At 35.1% G+C, this 13,738-nt stretch overlaps 1 protein-coding gene across 3 annotated transcripts in view; it reads right to left on the bottom strand.

The window, feature by feature from the left end:
* LOC126886468 (regulator of telomere elongation helicase 1 homolog) overlaps positions 1-13,738 on the bottom strand; it is a 115,651-nt gene that overhangs the window by 42,449 nt on the left and 59,464 nt on the right. For all 3 annotated transcript variants that reach the window (XM_050653419.1, XM_050653421.1, XM_050653420.1), the window contains exon 6: positions 5,039-5,245. In XM_050653419.1, coding sequence (XP_050509376.1) covers positions 5,039-5,245 — 207 coding nt within the window. The remainder of the gene's footprint in view (positions 1-5,038; positions 5,246-13,738) is intronic.

The raw sequence follows: 13,738 nt of genomic DNA, 5'->3' as shown, positions 1-13,738 counted from the left end.
CACTAAAATTATTTTAATTAAACCTATATAATATCAGATGATGATAAAACGATGGTAAACTTTTTCAGAATAACGGAGCTACATCGCGCATCGGTAATTATAGAACTTACAATAATTAGACACTACCAATTTAAATCTTAAATGTGCATTTTGTAACTGTTAAATTTCCCGCCAAACTAAATGAGAATCTTCTTGACAACGTTGTCGCTCTTCACGCTATAGGTTGTAAAAGGTAGTACGAGGCAGGTACTTTTAGGGGATTATCGCTGTAATTGTTGTGGAATACTGAAGGAGGATTTATTTATGATAATTCACAGAATGGCAAACCCGCTTGCAATATACAACCGTACTGACTCTAAGTTCTAAGAAATAATGGGTGCGTTCGGACGACCATAGTGGCTGGCTGTCAGCAGAAATCGGCTGAGTGGTTGTATCCAGTCGTGATAGGGAAAGCTTAGTAAATCTCTCAGCGGCTGACTTCCAGCGGTGACGTCTGACAGCTACTGCTGGCTCAGCTGTCCAGCCGCTGTGGTCGTCCAAACGCACCCAATGTTTGGAAGGAACAAAACAGAAATAAACCTCTTTTAATGTGCATGCATCATAGGGCGCCATTAGCTGAATTTTGTCTTTATTAAGTTATTACATACAATATAATACATCCTGTGATATCTTTGTGTTTGCTGTTTATCGTGCAAGTGCAGTCGTGCATTAATGAAGTTCCTATAATAAAGTATACATAATAAAGTTATAACAAAGAGAAATAAAAAAAGTATTCTGTGTAATATTTTAAAGTATAAGTTTAGTATTATAGGAACTATTTGCTATACCTAAAGGCTTTTTGCTATGTATGTATTCAAAAAATTATGGACACTAGATTGCTTTCTGAAAAGTGCCCTACAAAAATGTCCATAAGACGTACATTGAATGTACATCAGATGCACATTGAATGTACATAAAATGTACACTGAAAGCTTCAACAACGTCCACTGTACGTTTGTAGCGGACGTTCTATGGACGTCCAATTTTGTGAACTCTGGACGTTCGTTGGACGTCCATCGGATGTCCATTGTACCTTAGCGGGACGTCCATTGGACGTTCCAATGTACACAGATGTACGTCCATTGGATGTCCATAAAACGTACTTGTGCTATCTGGGTTTGAAGCTGTCAAGCATATTGACGAAGAGCCTTTATGAACAGCTTCATGGAACTTAATTTTATGTGCAATGGAGGCATTAAAGCAAGATGGTGCTCCACATTTGAAACTCGCTCCGATGACACCATTAGTGCTGCTGGTAGTGAAGTGCAAAGGTAAAGCGGATATTTAGTGTATCCGCCTTACATCCCCACCAGAAAATCAACCATTTTGAAATCCCCAATCACTGGCCAGGCGTACTCTTCATATATTAAAACATGAAGCACCATTTTAACGCTCTTGTAATTTTCTTTGAGCATTACAGAATGAGCCAGAGGAAGATATTGAAATTTATTTCCATTATGAAGAACTGCTTTTAAGCTTCTTGTAGAGCTGTCAAACAAAATTTGTTTGCTCCCAGTTTAATGAATTCGCCCCAAATACAGTAAAAAGTGTCCACGTCATTTTTACACTTTTTGGAAGACATTTTTAGGCCTCGTGCCACATAAAATACGTTATTTCATTGACCATTCTAGGTCACGTGACTTTGACAGCGTCGCTGAGGGGCAAATATTGTGTTTTCAGTGTTATCTTTGCTATTTTCTCGTTTTATTATAAAAATTCGGTGGTTTTAACTACAAAAAGGTCAAATATTGGATATTACGACACCCTCACAGGGGATGCAAAAACCCGGCATAATCAGAAAATCAGTATTCTTGACTCACAACTCCCGTCGTTCTGTTGACACTGTATTCTAAAAAAAACTCACTTTATCTCTTTTACCTTTACTGGAACACTTTACAACTGAACAAAACGCTGGTATTTTAATCATATTTTTAAATTAAACAATGGTTCTCTGCACGGTTCTTAGACATTACTACGGTTGCCTAGATCGACTAACCAATTAACATTAAGGGTGCGATTACATCACGAGAGTGTACTGTCATTTGAATCGTAATATGATTTTTTTCGAATCATGAGAAAACCAAGTATTTTAGAAAAATTTAAACGCAGGATGAAAGATCACATTATTACCGAGGGCGGAAAGCCCCTTATAGAAGTTTTCAGGGACTTTCGGCCCTCGGTAATAATGTAGTCTTTCATTCTGAGTTTAAATTTTTCAAAAATATTTATTAGTTTTCTCAGGATTCGAAAAAAATGAATATAATTAAAACACATTGAGAATTTGGACATGCGTCAAAATTTTGCATTAACTCAATGTAATATTCTAAACTATTGAATTCCAGCTTCCCTAATTATTTTACATCAAAAGACATTAGAAACTATTTGTAGAGGATTGCAATCTGTATTGAAAACAACTGTTAAAATTGGTCTACGTAATTAAACATATTCCAAAATTTTGTAAAAATGTAATACATTTTAGTTTTCAGCCCAAACTTAGGCCACACACAATGCAATAATGTTCACATTTTTGAACTGTCAATATTTTTATTTTATCATCTATTGTTTAAAAACAATACAGTTGATAAGATATCCTCAGTTGCGGAGAAAGTATTAATAATAAAGATTTTTTATTCAGTCAATGGTGTGAGCACTGTCAGTTAAATAGTAACGTGTGGCCTAACTTTTACACGCATACCTATTGTGGCAAATGTATCATATTTTTCAAAATTTTGGAATGCATTTAAATCATAGAACAATTTTAACTTTTGATTTTAATACAGATTTTAATTATCTACAAGTATTCTCTTATGACTTTTGATGTAAAATAATTAGGGAAGCAGGAATTCAACAATCTAGAATTTTACATTGAGTTTCCTATGGCCCTTTTTACGATTCACCACCCGGTATAAGATAAAATGTGTACTATTTGTCTTATTATTTCATAATAACACAAATAATACACATATATACACAATAACACACATTCAATGATCGAAAATCATTTAAAAATATGGGAATGTGTACTCTTGTGACGTAAAGTCAAAAATATAAGTCTCCCCACCACCGTCGGTCAAGGCAACCGTAATAAAGTCTAATAACCGTGGGTTCTCTGCACTAAACGTATTTTGTTTATAAGATGTTTGCCCCTCAGCCGCTGTCAAATGACGTCACTCTGGAATGGTCTATTGAAATGTTCACGCTCACATAACCATGTCAGTCTGCCACTTCCTGCTGCATACACACAGGCCCTCCCCCCTCTCTAGCATCTTAAATGCAACGGCTCCTCAAAAAATCTGCCAAAACACCGTGTATTTATTTTTCATTATCTAAAGGTACAAAAGCAAACTTTATTTATTCTTTATGGAGTTTTGCTTAATTTTCGATGTATACCAACAGAAAATATTTACTAAATAACAGACTCAAAAAATTTTTGTTGATCTGTGTAATCTACATGCTTTTATAATAGTATTAATTAATATGGCATTCTTATTAATGCTTATTAAAATTGTTATGGGTTTTTATTTATTTTTAACAAATAATAAAATTATTCTTCGGATTTTTAAAAAAACATTGGATTCTTGTCGCATCAATAAATTTAATATATAATCTAAGGGCAATAACAGAAAAAGTGGGTCGCGGTGGAGGTGGAGGTCGCGGTCGATGTCGATATTCATGTAAAACAAACACATTGTACTGAATGGAAGAGAACAGAGCAGGTAAGTCGCGGTGGAGGTTTAGCGCGATGCCATCCAGGAGGTTTACATCGATGCTTTTGAAAATAAAATGAGTTTGCTTTACACGGATGTCTACTGCGCGGCCTACAAGGATGCTTCCCTCTGATTGGTCCGTTCGAAGCCAAGTTGTCATTACCTGTGCTATCTGAGTTGATACTTTTTATATAATCCCTTTTTTCTATTCAGTTTATTTTTGAATTTCTAAAGTAATTAAATACAGTAAATTTTTGAAATATGAAGGAGGATCTGATTATTTACAGCTGTCATTTCATCACTATCCTCACTTGACTGACACAACATCGCAAAAGCACAGTCTTTTTGTCATTCAAATTTCATTAAACTACATCACTTGATAGTGGTTCTAGCTCGACTGACAGCGCAGGTGACCTCCTTGCTATGTCACGCTGTCGACATCGACCGCGAATTAACTAGTAGCATCCACCGCGACCTACACCTCCACCTCGACCCACTTGTTCTGTTCTTACCCTAAGGGTTATTACACCTTACTAAGTGGCTAAGTTATTACACCATACTTAGTTTTTGGATGGTTTGATAAGACCGAAAACGTTCTGAAGCTTTTAATCTGTTTGGATAGTTTAAATTTGTTTAAAATATACATACAGTGATGAGCGCGCTAGTAAACGCAAAAGATGGAAAACATAATATATTGTGAAATAAAAAGAGATGTAACTACTAGAGGTGAAAATTATCAATATATACGTATAAATTCTTTACATTACATAGTTTCCCACCTTTAGACGTCTGTGACAGGAGTATTTTATAAAATTCTACTGTCACGGTGACAGTTGACATACTCCTCCGATACGTCTAAAGGTGGGAAACTATATAATGTAATGTTAATTTATACGTTTACATCGATAATTTCCACTTCTACTAGTTTCATCGCTTTTTACTTCACAATGTATTATGTTTTCCATCTTTTGCGTTATTTTGCCGGTTATTAGCGTGCTCATTACTGCATACCATTTTACAAACAATTATTTATGTCATAAAATTCTACTGTCACGGTGACAGTTGTCATACTCCTCCGATACGTCTAAAGGTGGGAAACTATATAATGTAATGTTAATTTATATGTTTACATCGATAATTTCCACTTCTACTAGTTTCATCGCTTTTTACTTCACAATGTATTATGTTTTCCATCTTTTGCGCTATTTTGCCGGTTATTAGCGTGCTCATTACTGCATACCATTTTACAAACAATTATTTATGTCATAAAATTATAAAAAAATGTTTCTTACCTATTTTGAAAATTACTATTTAGATTTTCGGAATCTGGACCTGATGGTATAATTTTAACACAAAACTGATCATCGGATATCACATGCGGATTTTCTAATCTCACGTTAATTTGGAGTTCTAACTCAGATATGAGCGGCCTTAATGGTGCTAAAGTTCCACTGGTTAATATCAATGTTCTTAAACCGTGTCTCATTAGCATGTTCATACTAAAACACAACAAAATATTATTACATTGTTTCCCTTTTCTAAAAATACATACCTATCATTTAACTAGGTATATAAAAGATTGTTTAAAAAATGAATGTACTAGGATTATTCAATATCAATCATCGTTTTTCATCATATTGCTGAATTTGTTTAACGTATTCTCTTGTACACGGAAAAGAACTTCATTTTAAGATTTTAGGATCTGCGAATAGTAAAGAGACGTAACAAAAAATGTAATAATGCTAATCCAGACGCATATGCAATATGAATGCATATGAAAATAATCACCAGGGTCTCGATTTTTGACCCTTCGCTTCGTTATCGAACGTATTCGCTACGTATACTAAACAGATACGAAGCGAATACGTTCGATAACGAAGCGAAAGGTCAAAAATCGATGCCCAGACGCCATATAAACAACAGAATATGTTTTATGGAGCTATGCAGGTGTATTCTTTTAATATTGAACTTTTGCTTTGTATTTTGTTTAACATTGTATAATATTCTAAATATCTAGGCCACATAACGAGAGGGGAAAGTACTCCCTGCTAAAACTCATAATCCAAGGAAAACTCTCGGGAAAGAGAAATGTGGGACGTAGGTGGTACGGGTGCAGTTCAATACAATAGGGAACTTGCATAAATTTGAAAAAAAAATGGTATAAATCACAACAGAACATAATTTAGAACCTGTATCAAAGATAAAAAAGTTTCGTTTGTCTTTTGTTTGGCCCCTAAAGACGACTAAAAATTCAACTTATACCAGCCACCCCAAAACGCGTTGTGACGTCACGGGGTTGTATGTTTACATTCTACACCAATTGTATATATAATTTTAAATTAGACATTATAAACTTCAGTACAAAATAGAGTTATGTGACGTTAAAAGTGATTTTGATCGTTTGAACTATTCATAGAAAATTTGTACTTTTACAAAATGGTTTTATTTTCAATAGTAAACCTTCTTTCCTTTCCTTCAAAAACTGTATCAAACTCCAATCTCAACAAACTGGTATATATTATTACAACGACATACGATAAATGTCATTAGAATATAAATATTTTTCCTTTATTCCCCGACGATAAACTAAAGAAGAAGAAGAATATACGTAAATATAACCATAAACGGAACCACATAGTTAAACTCTGTGATGTCACGGGTCGTTTGAACTATTTTAAGATAAAAGAGACTTTAAATTTGTACTTCTAAGTTATTATGAGTTTTTGAAGCGTGAAATTTTGGAAATCTCATTTTTATACAAAACTGAACATTATGTTATTATGTAATAAAAAAATGTGCAAGTTCCCTATTGTTCAGAGCTGCAGCCAACAAAGTTAAGATTGCTGTGATGGTAGCCAACCTCCGATAGGAGACAGTACTGAAAGAAGAATATTCTAAACTATATAATATAAGAAAATAGTGGCAGTGTATGTTTGCTTATATGTTTTTCTTTGTGAACACTGTGCGGGCATTTAAATTAAAAGGTCTATGAACGACTAAATAAAAGACGACTAAATAAAAATTAACTACACTATATTATAAGGTTTTGTTAAATTTTTGTAGAATATATTCGAGATATAGGCATATACAGTGGAACCCCAATAACTCGGCCTCCAATAACCCGGAAGTCCGGCTAACCGGGACCGATTTTCACCAGACAAAGCAAACATTTTTTCGGTTTGACAGACTGTTTTACCAAGAAATGAACAATACTGTATACAACTTCACGTAATTTTGCAATTATAATGAAGTTTACCTGTAAGTATATATTATTCCATTAATTTTTACCATATTCTCCGGCTAACTCGGATTTTCGATAACCCGGATCGGCCGCGGTCCCGATTAATCCGACTTATCGAGGTTCCACTGTAATACATAATATACAGTATGGTGTAAATGAAAGGAATAAATTCGTTATTTCGTAAACCGGCGCCTTTACGAAAAAATCCCGAAATAGGTCGATTTTTATTTTTAAATTATGATATTTTGGCATATATATCACACAAGTGACGTCATACATCTGGGCGTGATGACGTAATCGATGATTTTTTTAAATAAGAATAGGGGTCGTGTGCTAAGGTTATTTATTTAATTCTCTATTCAGTAATATAAACATTAACATCGTTATTTATACAGCGTGTCCAAAAACAATTTTTTTATATTAAATTAATTGACAAAAAAAGAAGAATGTATGTAATTTATTTAATTCAAAATACATTTACTACTGTCAGAAAACAAAAAAAAATGTTTATTCGAAAAATTAATATTGATTTTCGTTTAAATTAATTGTTTAAACTTCCAAAAAGCAGGATCCTAGCGGGAGCTTACTTAAACATTGAATTTAACCGAAAAGCAATGTTTATTTTTCAAATAAACATTTTTTTTTCTGTTTTCTGATAACAGTAAAAAGTATTTTGTATTAACTAAATTACATACATTGTTCTTTTTTTGTCAATTAGTTTAATTTAAAAAATTGTTTTCGGACACCCTGTATAAATAATTATGTTAATGTTTACATTACTGAATAGAGAATTGAATAACCTTTCAAATGAGCTAGCACACGCCCCTATTCTCATTTAAAAAAAATTATCGATTACGTTATCACGCCCAGATAGATGACGTCACGCATGTGATATATATGCTAAAATATCATAATCTAAAAATGAAAATCGACCTGTTTCGGGATTTTTCCTTATTGTCGCTGGTTTACGAAATAACGAATTTATTCCTTTCATTTGTACCATACTGTATATGAAAATGCAACTATGACAGTACAACTAGACGAATATATTATTAATTGGCATTAACATTAATGGCAACAAGTTATATCACCTCAAATTTGCGGACGACATTGTAATTATAGCGAGCCCATTCGAGGAACTGCGAATTATGATGGAGGAACTCGCAGACAGCTCCCAAGTAATACGTCGGGCTAAAAATGAATATGAGAAAAACAAAAATAATGTCAAATACAGACTACCCCAGACGCAGACGTATAACTATAAACTGCAGTGAGATAGAAAAAGTCCGGGAATATATCTACCTAGGCCAAATCCAAAAGACTCAGTGATGTGTTGAAAAACAAAAAGATACCAATAAATCGAAAGAAAAGGGTATTTAACAGTTGTATTCTACCAATTATGACCTATGGAATGGAGACGATGACACTAACAGAGGTATCAGACAATATATTGAGAACGACACAGAGGGCGATCGAGTGAGCTATGTTAGGAATATCCCTGGGGGAACATATACGAAATGAGAACGTGCGAAGCAGGACAAAGGTGGAAGAATTGCGCAAATGAAATGGAACTGGATAGGACACGTGGCACGACAAAACATCGGAAGGTGGACGAGAAACATTGTACATTGGAGACCACGCGAACACAGTCTTAAAAGTAGTATGGTATAACTAGATCCAAACCCAGACATCCAAAGTGAAAGTTATCCTCCAACACCAAATTGTTCTATATGGTCCACATAATGTTCAGAAAAAAGTCACACCATTTTGAGCGTCGGGTTTTGGGGGGAGATGGGGGAGAAATCCGTAAATTAGTAGTTTTTTTGTTTTTCGTCAATATTTCTAAAAATATGCTTTAGCGTAAACAATGTTCTATACAAAAATGTTCTACATCAAATTTAAAACAAAAAAGGTCCTATACATAATTGTTATAAAATCGACGATTCCAGAGTTACGGAGGGTGAAAAGTGGAGGTTTTCGATACTTTTTATATTATTTGGGCAATTTATAATATTTTTACTGATTGAAAAAAATTTTCTTTGACAGAATTTGCTATTTCAGTGGCCGATGGTATGTTAGTGATAAGCCCTTAAAGAAACGTCAACCTCACCACCCAAAATCATCATCAATTGCCCAAACAATATAAAAAGTATGGAAAACCTCCACATTTCACCCTCCGTAACTCTGGAACCGTTGATTTTATAACAATTATGGATAGGACCATTTTTGTTTTAAATTTTATATAGAACGTTTTTTTGATTTTATAACAATTATGGATAGGACAATTTTTGTTTTAAATTTTATATAGAACGTTTTTGTATAGAACATTGTTTACGCTTAGACATAGTTTTAGAAATATTGACGAAAAACGTAAAGAAATTACTAATTTACTGAACTGTAACTTTGTAACTTTTTACTGAACAATATGTGGACCATATAGAACAATTTGGTGTTGGAGGTAAACTTTTACATTGGATGTCTGGGTTAGGCCTTTTTTGGACCAATTATACTATACTACCTCCGTAACTTTGGAACCGTTCATTTTAGAAGGATTGTGTATAGGGCCTTTTTTATTTCAAATTTAATGTAGAACATTTTTGTATAGAAGGTTGTTCATGCTAAACCTCATAGTTTTAGAAATATTGACGAAAAACGTAAAAAACTACGAATTTACCGACTTCTCCCCCCTCTCCCCCTACCCCCAAATCCGACGCTCAAAAAGGTGTGACTTTTTTCTGAACATTATATGGACCATATAGAACAATTTGGTGTTGGAGGATAACTTTCACTTTGGATGTCTGGGTTATGTCATTTTTGAATCATACTAAAGAGGAAGACCACAAAAACGATGGTTAGACGACATCAAAGCAAAAATAAGGAGAAACTGGCACCAAACAGCACAAAACAGAGAAGAATGGAGAACTCATGGGGAGGCTTTTGTCCAGGAGTGGATGCAAACAGGCTGAAAAAGAAGAAAAAGGCCAAATTCTGACTTGACAAAGAGAATCAAAGTGTGGAAAGTACTAGAAGGGCAAGACTACCATGGGCAGGATTTGGAAAACTTAGTAGGATACTTAAGAACCGCAAAATACCCCAATACTTAAGGAACAAAGTGTTCAACCAGTGCATCCTTCCTATCATGACATATGGATGTCAAACATAGACCCTAAGCAAGGCAAATATGAATAAACTAGCCACAACAGAAAGAGGAATGGAAAGAGCAACGTAAAATATACGACTGACAGATAAAAAGAGGAACAACTGGGTAAGATCAAAAACAAAGGTCGCGGACATAGCAACAAAAGTTGCCAAACTTAAATGAAGCTTCGCAGGCCACACTGCTAGACAAAAAGGCCAACGTTGGAACGCAACAATACAACACTGGAGACCTTCCGAAAGTAAACGACCAAGAGGAAGACCACAGATGAGATGGGTTGATGATATTAAACGAGTAGCTGTAACAAATTGGAAATATGTTGCTCAGGCTAGAAACCGATGGAAGGAGTTGGGAGAAGCCTATGTCCAAACGTGAACGATAGAAGGCTAAGAACAAGAAGAAGTTAAATTTTTGTAGGGTCCAGAATTGTCATGAAACTGTTTGTACCGTTTTTATGCGTGTGTTCATTATTTGCACCGACCGGTGATGGTAATTCGAAAACCGATCCTAGTGCGCAGGTCAGCCCAACTAGTATCTGATTGCATTTATCCGTGTACTGAAATGATTGTTACGAAACTGTCACTGGAAAATCACAATTTTTGTTGGAACACTCGGAAGGACGATGCGATGGACGATCATCTGTTTGTTGGAACGTATTTTGTTTATTGCGTAGGAGAGTGATCGATACATGACGATTTTTCGTTGTGTCGGAACAAACCTATAGTTATTGGACCGTAGTAATGCATTTATCCTTGCTGGAAAGAGTACGAACAGCATAATACAGTGAAATGAAAAAAGCAAAGATGTAGTCATATTAAAACGGCGTTAGAGCTGTTCTTCGATATTAAGATTTTTTTTATTTAAACAATATAAATACACCTAATTTACAAGATTAATCAGTATTTTTTCTTTAACCTAATTTCCCTAAAAATGTTTGTAAACTAGTTGTCACCTGGTCCATCCTATTCCTAGCTTTTTTTACATGAAATGCCCACTTCTTTGTTGTGGCTACCCAGCACAGCACTGACTCTGCTTTTCACTAATTGTTCACGTCTTTGTTGTGGCTACAATACAATACACAACACTAACTAAGCCCAGCACAACTTCACACATTACACGAGCTCGAACGGTTTAGTCCTCTTGAGCCTTCGCATCTGCGGTTCGTTGACAAGAAGCTGAAGTGCTTCATGGTTGGGATGCTTATGGAGCCTCTCTTCATGTCTCCTGGCGACTTTCTTAATTTCATTTGGAATAGATTCGATTTTAAGATCTCTACGCAAATCGTCATTCCGAACATACCAAGGAGCACATACAATATTCCTTAATATTCGGTTCTGGAGCGTTTCTAAATTTCGGTAATTGCTTTTTTTGGTACAGCTCCATAATTGTAGGCCATAGGTCCACACCGGTTTCAATATCTGTTGGTAAATTAGTACTTTGTTCTGGATGGAAAGTTGAGAGTACCTACCTATTAGCCAATACATATTTTTGTACTTTATCTTCAACTATTCAGTTTTCTTTTTAACGTGCTCCTTCCATTTTAGTTTGACGTCGAGATTTAAACCCAGGTATTTTGCTGTTTTTTTTATTAGGAACAACGTTGTTGTTTAGGATAATTGGAAGATTATTGATTTTCTTGTTAGTAAAGTTAATATGAACTGACTTATGTTCATTAAACTTTATACGCCATTTTTTGGACCAGCCTGCTATGCCATTAATTGCATTTTGTAAGTTAATCGTAGATTCCTCTATAGTTGCTCCTATTGTCAGGACTGCTGTATCATCAGCAAATGTGGCCAGTTGGATGTTTTCCCTCTCCGGAATGTCAGATGTGTACAAAAGGTATAGTTTTGGTCCAAGAACGCTACCTTGCGGAACCCCTGCATTTATTTGCTTTAACTCAGAGTACTCGTTTTCCAATTTAACTCTAAATGTTCCCTGGTGTAGGTATGACTGCAATATTTCAACAAGTTGCATAGGAAATATTTTCTTTAGCTTCATTAACAGACCGTCGTGCCACACTTTGCCAAATGCTTTTGCGATATCCAGGAATACTGCTGAACAAATTTTGTCCCCTTCTAATGCTTTCTCTATTTCAGTTATTATTCGATGGATCTGGTCAATTGTGGAGTGTTTATCACGAAATCCAAATTGGTGTGTTGGAATAATATTTTTTTGTTCAATTATATGGTTCATTCTTCGTAGTAGTAATTTTTCAAACACCTTTGCGATTATGGATAGTAAGGAGATTGGCCTGTATGATGTTAATTCATGGTTATCTTGTCCTACTTTGGGTATCATTATAACCTCTGCAGTTTTCCAAAGGATGGGAACATATCTAAGCCTAAAGGATGCATTTATTAGTGTAGTAAGCTTTACTATGGCTTTTCTAGGTAATTTTTTTAGTATCTCACCATTGATCAGGTCAAACCCAGGCGCTTTTTTTGTATTGATGTTCTTGATTAATTTTTGTATGGAACGGAGGCCTGGACACTCAACACAACACTGATGAACAAGTTAGAAGCCTTTGAACTCTGGCTTTATAGAAGAATCTTGAAAATACCTTGGACAACCCACACCACCAACGAAGATGTTCTGAGGAGAATAGGTACAGATAGGGAACTGCTAAAAATCATTAAAGTCAGAAAAGTTAGCTACCTGGGACACATAATGAGAAACGAAAAGTACCGCCTCGCGCAACTGATCATCCAGGGTAAGATTGAAGGAAAACGGGGTCCCGGTAGGCGCCAGATTTCATGGCTTAGAAATATCAGAGACTGGACCGGCCTTGATTCAACATCTTTGTTTAGAGCCGCATTGGACAGAGACAGATTTGCCAGTGTAGTCGCTAACCTCCACTAAAGGAGAAAGCACCACAAGAAGAAGAAGATTAATTTTTGAACTTCTTTTGTAGTAGTCAGTTGTATGTTAACAGAATCAATAGCTATTCGTTCATCGTCTACATAAGTTTCCCCAGGGTTTGGTTGAAATATGTTTTCTAAATAATAAGCGAACGCATCCACTTTCTCTTTGGGATTTCTTGCCCATGTTCTGTTTTCTTTTCGTAAAGGAGGTATATGCTGAACTGGCTTATTTATCTTTTTGGCTGCCTTCCAGAGGGAGTAATCGGTGCATTCATCATCAGTTAGTTCTCTCAGGTACTTATTGATTGATTCGTTTTTAATTTTCGAGATTTCTCTTTGCAGCTGTTGTGTGAGCCTATTTAGCTTATTTTTATTTTCTGTAATTCGAGTTCTTTGCCATACCTTCCGAGCCTTTCTTTTTTCCTGTATCAAGTCTCTAATTTCTTTGGGGTAATTGTTTCCTACTGTTTTTCTTTGGATTATAGGTGTGTTGTTCCACGCTGCCTGCTGGATGTTTATCATAAATAGCTCGGTTTCTTGTTCCAATTGTTCTATCGTTTGAATAAATCCGCTGAACTCAATTTTCTCATTCATTTCTGACTGGAAGTTTACCCAGTCCGTAAACTTATTGGTCAACGCGGGTTTCATTTCAGTGGTAACAATTTGCTCACTAATTGTTAGTAGAATTGGAGAGTGGTCAGATATAAGCTCCTCTACATCCTCTACTTTT

This window comes from Diabrotica virgifera, chromosome 6 (genome assembly GCF_917563875.1).
Source record: "Diabrotica virgifera virgifera chromosome 6, PGI_DIABVI_V3a".
Taxonomy (NCBI): domain Eukaryota; kingdom Metazoa; phylum Arthropoda; class Insecta; order Coleoptera; family Chrysomelidae; genus Diabrotica; species Diabrotica virgifera.
This window is presented reverse-complemented; position numbering and strand designations above follow the sequence as displayed.